This window comes from Larus michahellis, chromosome 6 (genome assembly GCF_964199755.1).
Source record: "Larus michahellis chromosome 6, bLarMic1.1, whole genome shotgun sequence".
Lineage (NCBI taxonomy): Eukaryota > Metazoa > Chordata > Aves > Charadriiformes > Laridae > Larus > Larus michahellis.
In genome coordinates this window covers 60,123,775-60,142,471 of record NC_133901.1, presented here as the reverse complement: position 1 = coordinate 60,142,471, position 18,697 = coordinate 60,123,775, and the positions used below count along the sequence as shown (strand labels likewise).

The 18,697-nt window shown below is 38.3% G+C and overlaps 1 protein-coding gene across 1 annotated transcript in view; it reads left to right on the top strand.

The window, feature by feature from the left end:
* The window catches only part of CFAP43 (cilia and flagella associated protein 43), a 49,402-nt gene extending 30,980 nt beyond the window's left edge, over positions 1–18,422 (top strand). The window contains exons 22-39 of the mRNA XM_074592679.1: positions 410–514; positions 1,286–1,402; positions 2,215–2,424; positions 3,942–4,148; positions 4,947–5,036; positions 5,782–5,859; positions 6,677–6,802; positions 7,318–7,437; positions 7,518–7,625; positions 9,158–9,244; positions 9,542–9,630; positions 10,031–10,238; positions 11,033–11,145; positions 13,003–13,159; positions 14,006–14,170; positions 16,142–16,222; positions 17,320–17,473; positions 18,129–18,422. Of these exons, the coding sequence (XP_074448780.1) occupies positions 410–514; positions 1,286–1,402; positions 2,215–2,424; positions 3,942–4,148; positions 4,947–5,036; positions 5,782–5,859; positions 6,677–6,802; positions 7,318–7,437; positions 7,518–7,625; positions 9,158–9,244; positions 9,542–9,630; positions 10,031–10,238; positions 11,033–11,145; positions 13,003–13,159; positions 14,006–14,170; positions 16,142–16,222; positions 17,320–17,473; positions 18,129–18,286 (2,373 nt within the window). The 3' untranslated portion in view covers positions 18,287–18,422. The remainder of the gene's footprint in view (positions 1–409; positions 515–1,285; positions 1,403–2,214; positions 2,425–3,941; positions 4,149–4,946; positions 5,037–5,781; positions 5,860–6,676; positions 6,803–7,317; positions 7,438–7,517; positions 7,626–9,157; positions 9,245–9,541; positions 9,631–10,030; positions 10,239–11,032; positions 11,146–13,002; positions 13,160–14,005; positions 14,171–16,141; positions 16,223–17,319; positions 17,474–18,128) is intronic.
* Positions 18,423–18,697: the final 275 nt, after the last annotated feature.

Here is an 18,697-nt window from a genome sequence, read left to right as displayed (position 1 = left end):
GACTAGCAGTGAAAAGGTGAAAGAATGATTGAATAACAGAGTATGATCTCAAAGTTGCTGTTCACTGCTGAGAAGCAGGAAAACTTAAAAGTATTTTAAGTCAGTTTTTGAAGCAGATGAATCTGCTGATGCAGACATTGCCAATTGGAATATGATCTGTGCCAGAAACTATTAATCTGATACTGTGGCCTTGGGCATGTTGCTTAAGTTCTATAATGCTTTTCTTCACATGTAAAATGGTGCCTTTCATTAGTATGCAATGTAGTTTTTGGGGAAGATAGCTGCAGTAGTCTAGGATGATTGGTAATTAGTTTCATCTGTTAGGTTTATTTCAATAATTCAATACGAATTGCCCACATCTTGTTATTTTTCACCACATCTTTTTATTTTATTTTCTGTATCTTGAAAGGTGAGGAAGGAGATTGAGATGGAGAATTTAGCCAACCGCTATTTGCAGGATGTCATCAAACATGAGTGCTGGGATGCCATGTGTGTAAAAGGACGTGCAGTTAAGGTAACCTCTGCTTTCTAACTCATTTTCTGCAGTAGTTTATTGATTCCTTAAGGTACAGAGACAAAATAAATAGCAGTATAACACATTTCTGGTTTGCTTATGGTACGGGAAAAAACTTATTTCTTCCCCATACTCCTGCAAATTTTTCATTCTCTTCATTTTGTCTGAGCCTGGCTGATTTTACCTTCTAAGGTGGATAAGAGTGCTGATAAGCAAATCAGCAACTCTTTGATTCCTTGATTTCAGAGAATATCTTTACGCAGCGGTGCTAAAAAGAGAGGTAAATATTTTTTTTGTGTGCAGTCAGTATGACTTCTGCTACACAGAACATAAAGGCAAAATTTAACCCTGATTTTGCCTATTTGAAACAGAGGGAGATTAGTCAAACTGGTGATACTGGATTATCTCAAGGGTGGTGAAAGACAAAGTAATTTTACAAAAAATCTAGTTCTGGTTGAATTCCATGGATAAAGAGGTCATATCCATAGATTATTTAAATTTAAAAAAAAAAATTAAAAAAAGGAAAGACAAAGGCAAATTTTAAACCAACCTTTTTCACTACCAAAAAGGCAAGTGTTTTTTGTCTTACCCCTGTATTTTTACTATATTGTCTATATTAATTGATCCTCAATTTTATTGCTGATTTTAAGAAGTATTTATAACTCTTTAGTATTCAGATGTTGAACAAAAGAATTAATAGATGCGTTATGAAGAACTTTTTACTTTGGGATTTTGTTGGGTTTTTTGTTGTTTTTTTTTAAATTTGAACAGTGCTTTCATATGGCTCATGAAGTGAAGAATTATTCACTGAAGAAACGTAGTAAAGAAGAGCTGGAAACTTTGGAGAAAGTTCTCCAGTTAAAGAAGATTGCAACAGCTGATCTTAAGGTACAGTCTCTTTGAAGTACTGCATAAAGGCATTTCAGAGCAGAATGTTCTGAGTCGGCACCTTAACCCATCTTTACATAGATACCTTTCTGAGGTCCATTTTCTTGATGTAGAAATTGTCTAAAAAATATTTAAAGAGATAAATAAAGATGAAATGTTGTGGTTTTAATCAGAACAAATGTATTAATATTAAAGAATCACTGAACAGCTGAGGTTAGAAGAGCTCATTGGAAATCATCTAGTCCACCCCTTCTAGAGCAATTTACTCAGAGCCGTGTCCAGTCAGGTTTGGAATATTTCGAAGAATGGAAAATTCCATAACCCCCTATGGGCTACCTCTTCCTATGTTTGACAACCCTCACAGGAAAAGTGTTTTATTATGTTTAAGTTGGATGTATTTTGATGTATACCCATTTCCTCTCAATCTGTCACTGAGTACCACCGAGAAGAGTCTGGCTCTGTTGTCTGTACTCCCCACAATCAGGTTTTTTATATGCCTTGCTGAGATCCCCCCAGGCCTTCTCCCTCTTGACACTGAATGATTCCAGCTCTATCGTCTTGTCCTCACGTGTTAGATGCTTCAAACTCTTACTTGTATTAGTGGCCTATCACTAGACTTGCTCCAGTATGGCAATGTCTTTCTTGTACTGGGGAACCTAAAAATGGACCAAATAATCCAGATATGATCATTTCAACTTGTATCATTTTGATCGCTGAGCTTCATTGCAGAATATAACCTCTAGAATTTTTTCATACATGTGCCTCTGGATCGTCTACAAAATTAACATAGTTATCATGTTTGTGATATGCAGGTTCAGAAGAATAATGTTGAGATTGAGTCAGAGACTATATTATCTAAGGAAGAAGGAGAGAAGGCAGAAGAAGCAATGGCTGATGGTAGTGCATCCTACTGCCTGGTTGGAAGTCTGAGCTCTCAGTATGGTGGAGACACATCTATCCTAGACCACCAATGGGACTTGCACACCAGGGAGCAGAAAGTCAATCAAATAGTATTATTGAAGGTGATGGCTTCTTAAATTTGTATTAGTGCAGTGACACTGTCATATCTCTTGGTTCTCACAGCAGTCAAAGCCACTGTTAGGTTTTGGGCATACTGACATTATACAATGGAGAGTTGCACTGGTGCTTTAGTTTAAGAGTTTGTACCGTCAAAACTAGCTTGCACATCTCAGCGTGCCCTGTGAAAACATGACCTCTTTCCATATTATTTGCTGCTGATTGAAAGATCAGCTGGTTCCTATCCCTGTTTCCTTTCTCTTTAGTCTTTCTGTCCCTTCATTTGTAGTCTTTGATGTTTCTGTTATTTATTATTCATTACTATCAGACTCCTACTTATGTTACCCTGGTCAAAACTGACTTAATAAACATTAAGTAGTGAACATGCAACAGAGTAGGCCTCTTAGGAAGATACTCTACAAGGGCAGAAGTGGTTAAACTACTATAAAGCATTGCCTCGTCAGAGCTCTTTAAGCTGTAAATGGCAGCAGGACTCAATGGTTATTCATTGTAATACATAAGATCTAGTAGATACACTAATGTTTAAAGTAGATGAGGAAGAAACACAAGGAGCACTTTTAAATGTAAGCTTGGATGTAACAAGATCTTTCTACTGTCTGGCTTTAAAGATGCACATTATGTATCTAAGTGTAGATATATCTTCAGTGTTCTTGGCCAGCGCAGCAAGCTTGCTGAGAGCTAGAAGCCTAGACATTGAGCACAGCCTTTTTCCTCCCAGCAACATTGCACCTTATCTGCCAACCTGCCTTATTACGTCCTAACTTCCTGTTACAGTAGAAATCAATGAAATAATCATGGACACAGATATTTATTGTAATACAAATTGCAAACAGCTAAGCATCTCAAAATGTGAAGTTTAATGATAGAACTGAAATTCTTTTCATGTTTCATTTTAGTAAATTGACACAGTAGGAGAGACACATGGTTTTCTCCCTTAATATTCTACTTTTCTTTGCTGAGATCAATTATTTGGGCTAAAGGAAGCATTTATATAGACTTTTAAAAATCATGCTAAGGTGTCAGTTGTTTGAAAAAAACTAGTTTCAATGTTTGTTTATTTAACGGGCACATCTTACTTACATATGTCAGACAGAAAATCACATGAAAGCATATCAAAACTGCAGGTTGCATCACTTAAAAATCAGGGAAGTATGTCCTTAACTCTGCCTCCCTGCACCTCAGATTTACAACCTCTAGATTTACAAGTCATGCGTTTTTTTTCTTTGAAGCCCCTTCTTTCAGCTAAAGAGTGGAAAAAACAGCAAATAGAAGGCAGCCTAGTTTTTTATCTGGTTTTGGCCACAGCACATTTCTTTCAGAATCTTTTAACAAAGCTTGAACTCTGCCCTTATGATTTTCACAAAAGGACTTTAACAGTTTATATCCCTGTCACACATACAAATACACACATTTATGATTCTGATGGCTTCAGGACTGGTATGTAATCATGGATGGATGTGATCTGTGAAGTATTGCTCTTTCATTTTTTGGTATTTTTCAGGACATTATTTACAAAGTGAAGATTGCTTTTAATAAGGAATTTGACATAGTTGCACGACAAAAGGAGCAGGAGATAGCTAGAGTGAAAGAAAGAAACCTGAGGATCCGAGAAATCTTGGCACAACTTGACCTCCAAGTGGAAGTGTGGGAGCCAGCTCTTACCAATGATGAGATACCGGAGCGAGCGCTCACTGTTCAGGATTCAGAGGTATCTGAAAAATAAATCTTTCTCTTTCACCCCCTCAAATACAGCTCTCTAGTTCTTCTCATGTCTAGACATTTGTTAGTACTGAAAAGCCTTGAACCAGATGTGTCTGTGTACTTAAAATCATCTTTTTTACTCTTTAGCTTCCCTTCCCTTTTTGGGGGAAAAAGGTCTTGTGGAGAAAGCTCTTGTGAGAAAGTCAATTTGAAATAAATAATATGTATACAATCTTTATTTATTGCTGTTATAAGTTTTTAATTGCCCATAAATTAGGTAGAAATTCCCCCTGTTCCTGACTATAAAATTCAAACCAGGCTTGCAGGGATTACTTCCATAGATTAGGGCTTCTCTGTTTTCTCTGAGCACCATTTTGACACTAACTAGTTTCAAACTAAGCATCTAGGTACTAAAGTATGCTTGCTACTGCACTTACAAATTCAGTTGAAAACTTATAAAGAAACACCTTTTTTTCTCATACAATATGTTCCACTGATCTCATCTGTTTTTTTTGATCAGTCTTTTACCACTTCCCTCTTCTCTCCAACCAGTCTGTGTTATTCCATTGTCAGAAAAGGTATGCACAAAACACAACTAATTGAAAAAAAATTACGGTAGTTTGTATTTCACCTTTTTAAAACATAGCTGTTGGAGCTGTTCAAAAGAACAATTTGAGGAATGTTATGATAGAGCAGAGATACAAAAAGCATTAAGAATTAGTATTACACCATCTTTCCAAATAGTCCGTGTGTGATCGTGTTTGGAGAAAAGAACCCTGATATGAACCTCATTTTATTTCTTCAGATTACAGTTGAAAAATACTTGACTCAACAAGAGAGAGAGAAAGCAGAAATGCTGGCTAAGCTTGAAATGGAAAGGCGCCTTGCTGCTATGGTACTTAAAGTAGTATCTTTTTACTGAATAGGCCTTTGCCTCTGGTTAGGCTTATTTAGTTAATGTTGCACTGGAATATTACAGTAGTGTAGTATGGGAGAATAAATTTAAAATAATAGTTAATGATGATGTGTACCTTTCCCCTCTTATTATCGTTTACAATCAGAAAAGATTTATTGTTAGTCTCATGATTTTTAAAAATGTGCTTAGTGGCAATTAAAAATACCATATTAGGGGACTGAGGACTACATACATTTCTAAATGTATGTTACTGCTCAATCAAAAGCTTTGTGCTTGGTATGTGTTTGTTGACTAAGTGGCCTCTTTTCTTCAGGATCAGACTACAAGATCATAATTCTTTCCTCTGGCTTTAAAATGCATCTCTGAAAAGCCTAAGATGGTTCTGGCCCCAAGAGAGATGCACAATAAGACAGCGTCACTACAAATTCCTTCATTCTAGACTGCCAACTGGACAGGTGTAGCATATGCCTATGTATTCTTTCCAGAACGGCCACAATGGCAGTTTTAGTAAGTTATTTGGTATATGAGCATCTGCCCACCAGAAAAAAACACTTGAGACTTTTAGCATATTGCACACACATCACCAAAGAGCATTAATCTACTAGTGACACACAGTATAATCGTATGGGTGATCTAGGGATGAACCACCCTGTTATCATTCCCAAAACTTCCAATTTACACACTTCCTTTTGTACTCTAAAATATCTTTTGTGGTCGTTCCCAGGACAATGAAAGACTGCGTGCTCTTAATGACATGATGGGTGGAGTGCTAGAAGTCAAAAAGGAAGACATCTTGAAAATGGTGAGCTGTGTTTCTGCCAAATCATTTAGGTATCATCTTGTGAGTTTTTAAGGAAATGTGAAAATCAACTAGCAAATATTTCCAACCTAAGTGATAGAAAATGGTTGGAGAATTGTAGAATTGCGTTATGCCTAGATGGACTCCATAAGAGACCCTACAGTGGACTCAAAAGAGACCACAAGATTCTAGTGCCTGCATATGATTTACCCATCAACACCTGTCCCTATCAGAGTGGAATACTGTAGGAACATAATCTAGTATTATCATTATAACAACTGTATTGCTAGGGTAAGGTCTATTACCCAAGTCTGTGATCTTACAGGAAAATATTGTGTTCCATTTAACTCAGCAAAGATCGATAGTACAGTAGTAGAGGACGGAACGAATGTGAAGAAGTGTCACGGAAAAAGGATAGGGCAGACCCAAGCGCTCACCCTGGAATTGATCTGTTTTAGAAAATTAGGACTCCACTTAGAATTATACATTAGCATGGAGTTAGATTTGGGATTCTGAAACAGAAAATGTTATATATCATGTACCGACAGTAGTATGTTTGCGTACAAAACACTTGTATTTTACAACATCTGGTAGTGAATTCCTGTAAGCGAGAGAGAATAGCACAATATATATACATCAAAAATACTTGTGCAAGAAATGGACCAAAAAACCAGAATAGGTATGTGTTACTTAATTTTACGGCTTATACCCTACTTACCACTAAGAAATACCTTTCATGAAATTTGATGCGAGCTATGGTTTGTAGTGTGCTGATGGAGAATTAATGCTTTTGAAGCATATTTGTCTTTAATACTTCCAGGATATTCCTCCACCTTCTTTTATATGCAAGCCTGAGCATGTTTGGAATGATGAAGAGAAGAAAATATTTAGAGAACATGAGAAAAAAGTCAAGGAGCTGAAAGAAGAAAAAGAAAATTATAGAAGGGTAAATTAAAATGAGAAAAGGAGTGGTTTTGTTCACAGTGCTCATGACCAAAGCTTCTGATCTTTCTCGGGAGGTACTTCTGAAAATGAATACTAATAAATAGAATAAATGAATAACAAAGGAAGAACAAAGATCATGTGGCATAGTAATTAAGTCCTAGCATAGACAGTAAAGTAAGGCAATTTCTGCTTATACCAATTCATACATGCCAAAACTTGCAATATCTGGCAAAAGCTAGCTTTTCTTCATAAATGTATTCCTAAAATGTTTTTTTTTCAGGTTTCATTCCCAGAGTTGCTGATGCCATACACAATAATACCATTATTTTTATCCTTCAAAGTGGTACATCACTTGGTAGCCTGGCAGCACTCTCCTTCCAAACAAGTAATTTCTGGGACCTTTTGGCTGAAGGATACATTTCCATATTGTGCAATCTCCAGCATCTGGTATACTATATCAGAGCTTCTTTGTTCCTCCAGATATAATGTTGCTGCTCCTGTCCTTCCCTTCCCTAGGCACTGGAAAATGAATTGGAGAAACTTGAAGCTTCCATCCAGGAAACAACAAAAAATTTTGATGAGACTGTGTGCAGACTCTCTGAAAGAAAAGTGAAATCAGAGATGGTCATCTATCAGGTATCACAGAGAGTGTTAATTTTTCATCTCTGCCTCTGTGCAGCAGGAATGTTAACATTTTTATTACAATCTTTTCACAGGAAGAACTTAAAATAGTCAATCTCGTTTATGCTTTACTGTTGGATGAAGAGTTGGATGCTAGAGAAGCTGGACTTCATAATTTCCTTATGAAAAAGGAGAAAGAAAAAGTAAGTTATCATTTGGAATGCTGTTCTTGGGGAACGTGTAATATTTACAATATAGTTTTTTGTGAAAACTGCTCTTTCCAAATGAAAATTTTGACATAAATGATTTTCTGATGATTTACAGGGTCACTGATTTTTTTTTTTTCAACTTGTACAGGTGACGTGTTAAAAATACATATGTTTTTGAATAGATACTCATCTTGGTTCCCCTGGAGTTCGTTGGTAAAACTCCATACATTCAGAAGGGCTTGCTGCTATTTGTTTGCTATATGTAATATTTTTTAGTATCCAGTATTAAGCTGGAAGCACCAATTATGTTGCTTTTATGACAGAAAGATGCACAAAAGAATGTGTAACGCCATCACATTTTTCACTGAGGTGTCTAATGTAGGCCTGGGCCCTGCCAACTTGTGTTTTCCAGTTCAAAGCATAGACCAGAGGTGGTTTGTGAGTATCTGACCGTAGAAGCAGAATATACCATAGAGTACAAAGGGTTTATAGTCTTATTGACCAATTTAATCTGAGGAGTTTACCCATCCCTGTCAAGCCATATATAAGTCAATAGAAGACTGGAGAGCACAAATAGTAGATCTGGATGTCAATACAAGTGCTTGCTGCTCGCAGTAATAATTTTGAGTGACAGTTCTGATTCCTGTGTCCTGCCAATACCTGATCTAAGTGGTGGCAGCCTACAGATTGGTTCTGGCTTATGGGACAATATTACCCCATTTTCCCACTTTGTCTTTGTGGAGCTGTTCCTGAGTCCACAGAGAATATATTAATGCCTCCCCATGTCAGATCTCCTACTCGACATGTACAGACCTCTGTGTTTGGAGATGCAAGCAGCCGTTTGTATGTGGGCTACACAGAGAGGTTCCAAAGTAGGCATCTAGCCCCTACCACTGAATAAGCTGGACTAGTTTTGAAATTATCTGAGGCCAAGTGGCTTACGTTTTTCAAAATACGTTTTTTTTCTTAATTTTCTAAATGTTTCCATTTATATATCTTTTGATCCATGCAAACTGCCAAATAAACCAAAATGGTCTTCCCAGCAGAGTATAAGCATTTAATAGCCTCGACACAACAGGTGATCTTAGTATCTTGACATGTAGCAGAACTATGTTGTGACAACAGGGAAACTGCATTCTAAAATGAAGAACCCTCCACTGAGCAGCATTTGAGAATTTTTGACTGGTCTTACGTATGATGACAGGAAAGGAAAATGAAATCTCTATGCAAGTGAAAACAGAGTTTTCAAAGTTTAAACAGAAGACTTGTAAGCATCTGTATAAGATATTTCTTACACAGATTTCTTAATTTCTTTAGCAGTGGACTAGTTTAATTTCACACCTTCTCACCTTTTAGCAGTATCTACAAGTAACCCCTGAAAGAAGGCATTATATTGTTAGTAAAAGTAGCTCACAAGTTTTTCTCTAGCAATAAGAAAAGAGTCAGCTTCATCAGCGTATGTGAATGGCCATTCAGTGCTTCTGCGGGCTGAGTTTCATTCCTGAAATCTTTTGGGTTTGCTGTAGGTCAAGACTGCAAGAACAATCCTGACTGCAAAAAATAAAATTGAAGCTTACACAGACATCTATGAAAATGCAGTAGCTGAAGAGAAGGTGAGACTCTTGACAAACACAAGGAGATTCAGAAATTAAAATGTCAATGCTGTGTCTTGACAATGAGAAGAACATACTTCATTGTAAGCATGGGATGAGTTCTGGTCAACTTGCTAATCACTAAAATTAAGCAGTAACGGAGAGTATGTCTGTAGAAGAATTTATTAGTCTAGATTCCTATGATGCTTGGGAGCACTTGGAAGAGCACCATGTTCTCTGTTTCTAAGATATGGGCAGGTTGATGCTTTTTTTAAAATAGTATTGTGGTAACAAGGAAGCTTTCTGTTTTCCTCCTAGAATCTGGAACATGGTTTTACAAAGGAGTTTGCTGGAGTACCTCCCGATCTCCTTGAAGAACTTTTCCAACTTTACAAACGTCGACCAAAGTAAGATCCCCCCTGATTCCATCTGTTTAAATACTAGTATTTCTTGTGTGTCAAGAATGAGAATGCTATTTATTCCAATGGTCTAAATTATTTTGGTAATCAATCAGTAGACTGCCTGCTTTTTATTGGATAGTTAACAATGGTTGATTTCCTATCATACTAAGATCGCTATTTTGAGTACTTATATTTCCTTATTCACCCCACACAATCTATTTCAAATGCAATCTAAATAATCATCAGTTCTCGAAAACATATATTCTTATTTTGTGTAAGATGCACTCTTACCTATTTGTTCTTTGAAAGAGACTGAGAATATGAAATATTCTTAGTTGTTTGTGAGCTTCTTTTGTGCAAGAAAAAATAAAAAGTAAATACCGCATGTACTGTGTTTATGCACTAGGACCACAATGACAGAAATGCTCCTTGACAGAGCTGGCCTGTATGGGAATTGTTCAGGCTCAGCTGAAGATTACAAACATGCACTTGGCCTTTTAATGAAAGCCATGGATGAACTGGATAGTCGTGAGCACATGCCGAATGGTTTAGACCTGTCTATATGGGAACGTTTTTGTTTAGCTAGACGAAGTAAAATGGAGAGTGAGGAGCTGGTATGTAAAATTCTTTATTTTGCCAGTCTACTGCTTGATATTTTGAGGTCTTAAACTTCTGTGGAGTTACAAAGTAGGGTCAAGCTAGTGGTGAAATGACAATGCAGAAGACATAAGCTGCATTTGAGTTTGAAAGTTGCTTCTGGCCACATTCAATTCAGAATAATAGAAATGTCATCAAGGGAAACCAGCTCTAGTTCTCCTTCAGAGGAAAAATTAGCATATTAATGTTGACAGATTTGATCAGAATGATAGTGACTTTGATATGGTTTAATTTAAAAAAAAAAAAAGATAATTTTCCTTTTCTCTATCCATACCAAAAAACTGTTACGGTATTTGATTTCCATCATCTGTTGGAGTTGTTCTCTCCCATTAGCATTCTACATTTGCACCAACGCATTCCCATATTTTGCTAGAATACCAAGAGCAATTCTTAACAAAGGGTGTTGCTGGAAAGTTCTAGCAAGCTATTTGTTCTGTTTAAAAGCATGAAGGTGTAAATCTGAATTATCCAGAGACAGAGACACATGACCTTTGACCAAGAGAGAAGGAAATATAATTCCCCTTAATGTGAATAAACTATGCATAAATGAATAAATGATTTTCTAGGCAGAGTGTAAGGACCATAACCTCGATGTCTCATGTGCTCTACTGGGATTCTAAAAATACCAGGCTGCATATTTATATGTACATATGTCTTTTTAAGAACTTGTCTCCTCTGATCTTTAAGAGGATTGCCCTGACATACTGACGAAGTTGAAAATGTTCAGAATGTCACGACATTGCTTGCTTAGGTGAAATGGAAGGCGCTAACGCTGGCAGAGATGGAGGCCTTTCTCCAGAGAAGAACGGATGACAATGAGAAGATTAAGTCAGAAATAGAAGACATCTTCCAAGAACTCACTTGGTAATTTTGTTCAGCTATATTTTAATACTTCAACAACACAGAACAAAAAGTTACATGCAGAATTAAACAGCTGTGTTATTCAACACTCTTTTATCTAGGATTCATCTAAGAGACCTGTGATATTTTTGAAATAAGGTGTTACTGCAGCACATGTGAGCAGACCAGACCAGTCTTAATCTACCATCTTAAAGTAACAACATCAGTAAGGATGGCAGCATGGTCTTCAATGCAAAGTGACTGCCCCAAAAGCTACATCATACAGCGAATCCCCCAAAGCCTTCAAGTGCAAGTTAACTCAGTTAAATTTTGCTCATGTGGGCCTAATAAGATACAGTTATCACTCCTAATTGCAATATGGTGCTCAGTCATGTGACACCTGTTTCAATGAGCTGCTTGGACCTGAAATACTTCATTTGTTCACGTACATGACATAATTTTCACATTTGTTGTCATTCAGGGACAAATCCAAGGATAAATTATACAGAAAAGGCGTGCTGGCTGGGAGTCTTCTCTATTTCTTTTTCAATTGTTATTAAGATTTCTGTTCAGTAAGGACACTTTCTCGCAGAATATCTGCTAGAATATGTTAAACTGAATCCAGTGTTTGGAAATTTCATGTATGGAAATAAGTTGCAAATTCTGTAGTCACTTTGGGCACAAATAGAAGACAGGCTGTCAAAGAGTAAACCCTATGTGAACATAACACTTAAAAGTAATAAATAAAAACATTTTGAGAATGATGGGAGGATTTATATAATCCTATTGAAATCATAGAATTGTTTGGGTTGGAAAGGACCTTAAAGATCATCTAGTTCCAACCCCCTGCCATGGGCAGGTTCCTTTGTTCCCCAGCAACCTTCCACTAGACCAGGTTGCTCAAAGCCCCATCCAACCTGGCCTTGAACACCTCCAGGGATGGGGCATCCACAGCTTCTCTGGGCAACCTGGGCCAGTGTCTCACCACCCTCAGGGTAAAGAATTTCTTTCTAATATCTAATCTAAATCTAACCTCTTTCAGTTTAAAACAGTTACCCCCTTGCTTGGTAGTGACTCAGTGACATCCCTGATTTGAGCCACCAGTAAGCAAGACACCTCTCTAGAGAGGGCATCAGGTCGGGAAATGGGTGCCTCCGTACTTTTCAGAAGAGAGTCGCTACTACTACTTACTACTACTAAAAAGCTGTGGCCTTTTCTTAATTGCACTGGTGGCTGTATGGGGAGCAGATCAGTCTGCCTTACTCAGCTCCAGCTTCTCTCCTGATGTGACTGGTCTTTCCTCTTCAGTCTGAAGACCGGTGAAGCAGTTCTGCAAGGGCACCTTGGGCTTCAGGGGAAGTCTCTCCCTCCTGCTGGTCCTTGCCATTGGAATCTTCCATTCTTCATCATTATTGCCCCCTCTTCTTTCTGTGTGTGCCAGTGGCGGAGTTTTTGATTGTTTGGCTGTGGGTTCACTTCAGACCATGGTTAGAACCAGCTATCTAACTCCTTCTCAGCCTCCCTGATGCTATGGAGCCTCCTCACTGCCTCCTGCAGCTCAGCCACCTGCTGCAAGAGGTCTTCCACCTGGGCACACCTTGTGCAGGCAGGTGTGACACCTATTCCTGCCCTAGGAGAAGGGTCTAGGCCCTTCCTGCAGTTTGAGGTCTGCACTGCAGCCTCTTCCTTCAGCAGCTCTGGTTGGAGGCATTGGCCACCGCTGGGGTAGGTGGTGCAGAACCCCTGGCTGTAGCTGCAGGCTTTGCTCTCAGATGAGTGCCCACCATTCTGGCTTGAGGGTCAGGTAGGTTGAGTACCCTTGACCTGTGCAGATGGCCACAGACCATCACTAAACATTATTTTTGTTTTCTGCCATTTTAGGCTGAAGGAGGAGAAGATCAAACTTCGATTGAATTTGACTGTCCAGTTTTTGCTAAAACAAGGACAGGTAGAATTGGAAAGTACTGAGATCCCAGACTACACTGATGCCATTCTCATTAATAAGGCTGTTATTGAAGAACTGAATTGCTCTATCATGGTAATTTACATTATCTGAAGGAAATTTAAGCTTTTTAAACAAATGTATTGTCCTTCAGTGGCTCTGCTTTTTCTCCAGTTTGATATCTAGTTTCTATTCATCACTACACACCAATAGGCTCCATTGTAATCTAGAAGCTATTAAGAAAGAATTCTGTAATGTCTCTTATCACATGTAAAGATTGCAATACAGACTGCTTTCTTGATGTTTGATCAATACAATTCAAATCAATGAAATGGCAACAGTTTTTAGACACACCATCACTTACACACATGCTGTAAATAGAAAATGCTAATATTCAGGGCACCAATCAGAAAACTCCCTCAAGCAAACTTGTAGTTAAGAAGCATTTGAACAGTAGCTTACATTAAGATTTAAAAAATGAATACACTTTTTTATATAAGGTGAAACTGGTGGTCCGACTTAAAATAATTCTTCATACTCTCATTAAAGGTTCTTTTCTTAGGCATTCTAGCTGCACAAAAATTGCTTGTTGCTGCCTCTGCACAAAGCCTTCAGTAATAACTGCAGCATACCTTATACAGACCAAGTTTGTATTCTGTAGAGTTGAAATGCCTTTGCATTCTTATAAAAGATAGAAAGACGGAGAGAGAGGTTAGTTGTCATTTTCTTCATCTCCTACTATGATCCAAAGCTGTGGCACAGAGCATAAAAGGGAACAAAATTCCACAAAAGGTAACCACCTGGAGCAAAGTCTGGAAAGAGACTGCAGTGTAGCATGTTTTCGTTACTACCATTATAACTTTGGAAGGTTGCCCATCTCGTTCCAAATAGTTATTCCGTAATCTGCAAAGTGTGTCAATGACGATTAATCTATTTTTTCAGGCTCAAGCAGAGAAAAAAATTGCTAGCATGGTGGAGTATAAAGACTTCTTTAAAGGGATATTTCAGCTGGAATGGGAACACAAGAAAATGAGAATGCAGATAGAAGATCTGAAGCAGAAGGCCCGGGATATTGTAACACTACCTATTTCAAAAGATCGCCAGCTAGTGAGTTACTTTCTCTAATTTATATTTTGACCGCAGAAAATTTTTTTGCCAACACCTGTAAGATCATTTGTACCTCTTAAGTCTCTTACCACTAGGGAAAAACCGGATGCCTAATAGGTCAACAATGCAGCTTTCAAAGGGAAGTTTTACTCTTGAGATCGATCAGTGATGTAGTTGTTCAGGATGTTTAGGTGTCAACAAAAACAAAATTATCCCTAACTCTTAGTGTTTCAAAATTGGCACTGAGAGTAAAGAATCAGGATTTTGTGGCCACAAGGAAGAGATCTTTCAAATAAAGCACCAGAACTTCCTTTTAAGTGAAAGGTCTGAGGTGCCCCCATCTGGTATCTCGCAGAAATACCGTAACTTTTGCTCAGTATACAAAGATTGAGCGTTTCTGCAGGTCATTACTGAGCTCCACTCACTGCCATTTGTTGGCCCAGCAGCAGAACAAAAGGGAATTGTTTGCCACGCCTGGCAGGCAAGAGGCAGCAGCTGGCCAGCAAGTCAGCACCCACATAGCTTTGAGCAAGCCCAGGTGGCAGGCCAGAAAACACAGGTAAAGACTGTGGGAGAGAGCCAAGGATAGCAGTAGAAGAAGAGAGGTTGTAGGGGAAGCGTGAGGGCATTGCAGTATGGGATGTAGAGAACTGCAGGGAAAGCTGATGGTTTTGTAGTGATGAGGCGAGGGGCATAAAGGTTTGGAGTAAGGGATGTTGGAGGATGGGTAGGCTGGAGATATTGCAGTGGGGAGAGCTATAAAGCACAGGGAAAATGAAGAAGGTTGGAGAGCAGGTAAGGGTATTGCAGTTCAAAAGATTAAAAGAAAATCCAAAACACAAGTTTTGCTCAGGCTTCATTTGTTTTGCTGCTCTCCAAACTGCTTGTTCACTTCTGAATCACAGCCAAGGGACTTCCATAACTAACACCAACAAAACAGCTTTCCAAAGAGGTGATGTGACAACACACTGAAAACTTCTTGTAACAGATTTATCACCGGAGTGTTTCCATTCGCTCAAACTTCTGCTCTGATGAGCAGAACTATTGCCCTTCAGAGAGAGTTAGACTTGCCCATAGCAAAGGCATATACCAGTTTAGTCGGAAGTTGAATGGTCTGAGGAGCTTGACTTTACTTCACTTTTTGAGTAGAAATGTGGGGTTAGTAGGAAAGACAAGGCAACAGAGACCCCAACAATAGGAACAGAGAGGAAGATGGCTTAGATAAATGTGTGCAGGCAAGGACCTGAGAACACTTAGAGTGAAGGCCATGAATGAAGCAGGGAGTGAAAACGGTTTGGTGCAGTAGGCAAGGACCCTGCTGAGTCTTTCCTGTTTCGCCTCTTCTAACTAAACTAGAAAAGTCCACAAAATTTTACATGTCACTTTGGTGGGACAGTACTCTGGAAGGATGAATCTACATCTTCAGAAACCTGTCTACTGCCCATCGTGGGTCATACAGTCTGTTTTACCATTTGTCATTTGATAAAGAGATTTTTTAGTAGCAGGGTGCCCAAGAAAAAATCTTGAATAAATTCTCTGAAACCTGAATTACTATGCAGATATAAGAACAATAAAAGAAGTAAGAATTACTAGAAAGCCACTTGACAGAAAATAATCACCACCTTCTCTGGCCTAAAGACAGGCTGTGTAGCACTTTGGCCTCCAGCTGTGTTAGCTTAAACTACCTTATAATCAAAAGTATTGCTTGGGTTTTTTGACAGCCTCACAACAAATATTCTTGGTCTTTGTTTCCATTAACACATAATAGATAACATTCTTTTTAACAGCTGTACAGTCTAGTATTCACACAGCATCCAAGAATGTCCATTTACAATCACTAGTAAGCCTTTCCACGGTACAGAATTCTAGGTTTTTGCGTTTCATATAGTACGATTGTCTTTACAGAAGTGTGTAATTGTTGAGAACAAACAGGCTTAATAAGATAGTTTTTTTCCGGTTTTAATTCTTCAGTTCCTAACTGTGCTGAACTATGACAGCCACATCGCCCACCGCATTTCAGTGATGGAGCAGAGTCTTGGCATCATGGATGAGGTAAATCCTAAGTGAACCACTGCATTTGAGAGACGCATCCTTAGTGTAAATGCAACTCCTCTCCTTCGGTAGCAAGAGGTATTTGTAAGGAATAACTGCAACTGATGTAGGCATACTAACTCTTCAGCCAATGCAAGGTCTGTTGGAGCATAGCCATAACAGCACTCACAGATTAATATATATATATCCATGTATTTATTCATCTAGCTTTCAATAGTTTCTTCAGCCGGCGCTAAGCTGTCTACAGCAGCAGTTCTCTAAAGTCTATGGAGAGTCATCATACATTCGTTGCTGCATAGACCAACCCTATGGAGAGAAATCTGCTTGCTCTGTTACAGGCATTAAATGCTTCCTGAACACCAGATGCAGATCTGCTTACCACTTCTTACACAGCATTGCCTGTAGAAGTCACTCTTCCATTTCTAATGACGCATTCTTCCAGTCTTTGCTGCTTAATTTTTCTCTCCAGGAGTGCCAGCCTGTTCATAATATCACTAGCCCCCTATATTCAAAATAACAGAGAAACAAAAATCTGATTTGCTGGCTCCCTCATCTATTTCAACATTCAAATTATGATTATCCTTGTTTTTAAGTGATTCCACTTGATTTTCTCCAGGTTGCTCTAGCTGGCATCAGCTTCCTCTTCCTCTTCCTCTTCAAGCTTAAGTATTTACCTTGTCCCTTTACAGCCCATCCGACAACTTCAGCACAACAACAACCCTTTCTTCAGTAGCTCCTAACAGCCAGAGTATTCTTAGCTCACTGATTCCATTGGTTTCCTTTCCTGCCATTGCCCTTCAATATCTTTATTTTTATCAATATCTACATCTTTAATATATCTGTCTCCCTGACCCATACCTCTTTGTTCCTTGTCTGCTACTTATATTAGAACTCCATAAAGCATACTGGAATACAGTGTGCGTGAAAGACACTATACGAAGTAAAGCTAGAATGTGCTACCAGTCAAATCAAAATACATGAAAGTTTATTGAGCTACAATGCGGTGCTTAAGCTAATAGGTTTCTGTCGTAAGTTTGTCTGAATAGCTTTTGTATAATCATCTCATATATTTGCTTTATTCATTTGGAAATGGACAGCTGCACAAGAAGAATGTGAAGAACCGTCAGAAAAAAATTAAAGAGTTGGAGAAGTGCATCAGTTTAAAAGAGCAAGAAAATTATGAGCTCAGCCTGGAGCTGAAAGAAATGCTTGTCTCTGTTTCAGAAAGGAGGCACATCTTTGAGGCAGCCGGTGAGTCACAGGAATGCACTTTAAGACACAAGCAAAGAACATTCAGAAAATATCTGCCAGGCTAGATGGTCCTGTTCTCCATCAGCATCAGCTAAGACAAGGAGCACCTGTTTATTACTGTATGCGCACAATTAGCAGTGTCTTTTCTACCACAACAATTTATTGTTTACTTACGAGCATACCTGGACATTGTTGCTCCTGTTAACCATAGTTAATTGACTAAATTGCTGAAACTATTTAAGTCAAGATATTGTTGTCATTAATACCGTCACTAGGCACCATGCTTTCATTCTTTCTCAGAACTGTTCAACCCACTTTTTTGCACCCATTCACAGAGAACAGAGGAAGTAACATGAAGCTGAGAAGGGTGTTCGCTATTGGGAAAACTGTGGAGATCTTTCCACAAGTGAAACAGTTACAGACTTTAAAAACAGTAGGTACTTGCTAGGAACTGAATGTAGCGTGCCCAGTGCCTTTTTGAAATTTTTTGTATTATTCAGTACTATAAAGTCTCTTAAGCCCAACTGTGAGCCTTTTTTAAAATGCTTGCCTATTTTATACAGAACTTGAAATAACCCCAGGACAGGTCCAATATAAATATAGACTATGCATCCCCTACAAGTACAGGCTAACCCTTATATTTTGTTTTATGCAGACACACAGCATGTTTCTGAAAAGATTGCAAAGCAGCGTTACCGAGAGATTTTGAAGCAGAAACACCTACGGGGTCTTGTAAAGGAACAGGAAGAACAGTTTGAAATTCTTCAGGCAGAAGCAGAAAGACTGAGATCAGGAACATTCCCTGTTCTTTAAATATCAGAATCCAGGTAGATGTAAAATCCCATGGTCTTGTCTAAGAAAAAAGAATTTGGACATCTACCTTTTCTCCCTGAATTTTTCTTTCCACAAATGACTACTTCTATAATTTCCTTAAACATAACTTCAGTTTAAAAGATGCGTGTTTGTCTGCTTTGTACATTTTATACTCAGTCTTAGCCCCATTATATTGCAGTTCATGAGATGTATTTCTGCTGTTTTGATTATATAAACCATATAGCTCATTACAGAAAACAAAGGGTACAAGAAACTGAAGACTGATAGGAGGTGTATTTGCATATCCTTAGTCTGCAATATGCAATTGTACAACATTTTGAAAGTGAAGTACTGCAAGAAATCCATGAAATTGCACTGGCTAAAATTCACGTCTGTGGCTTTCACTTCACT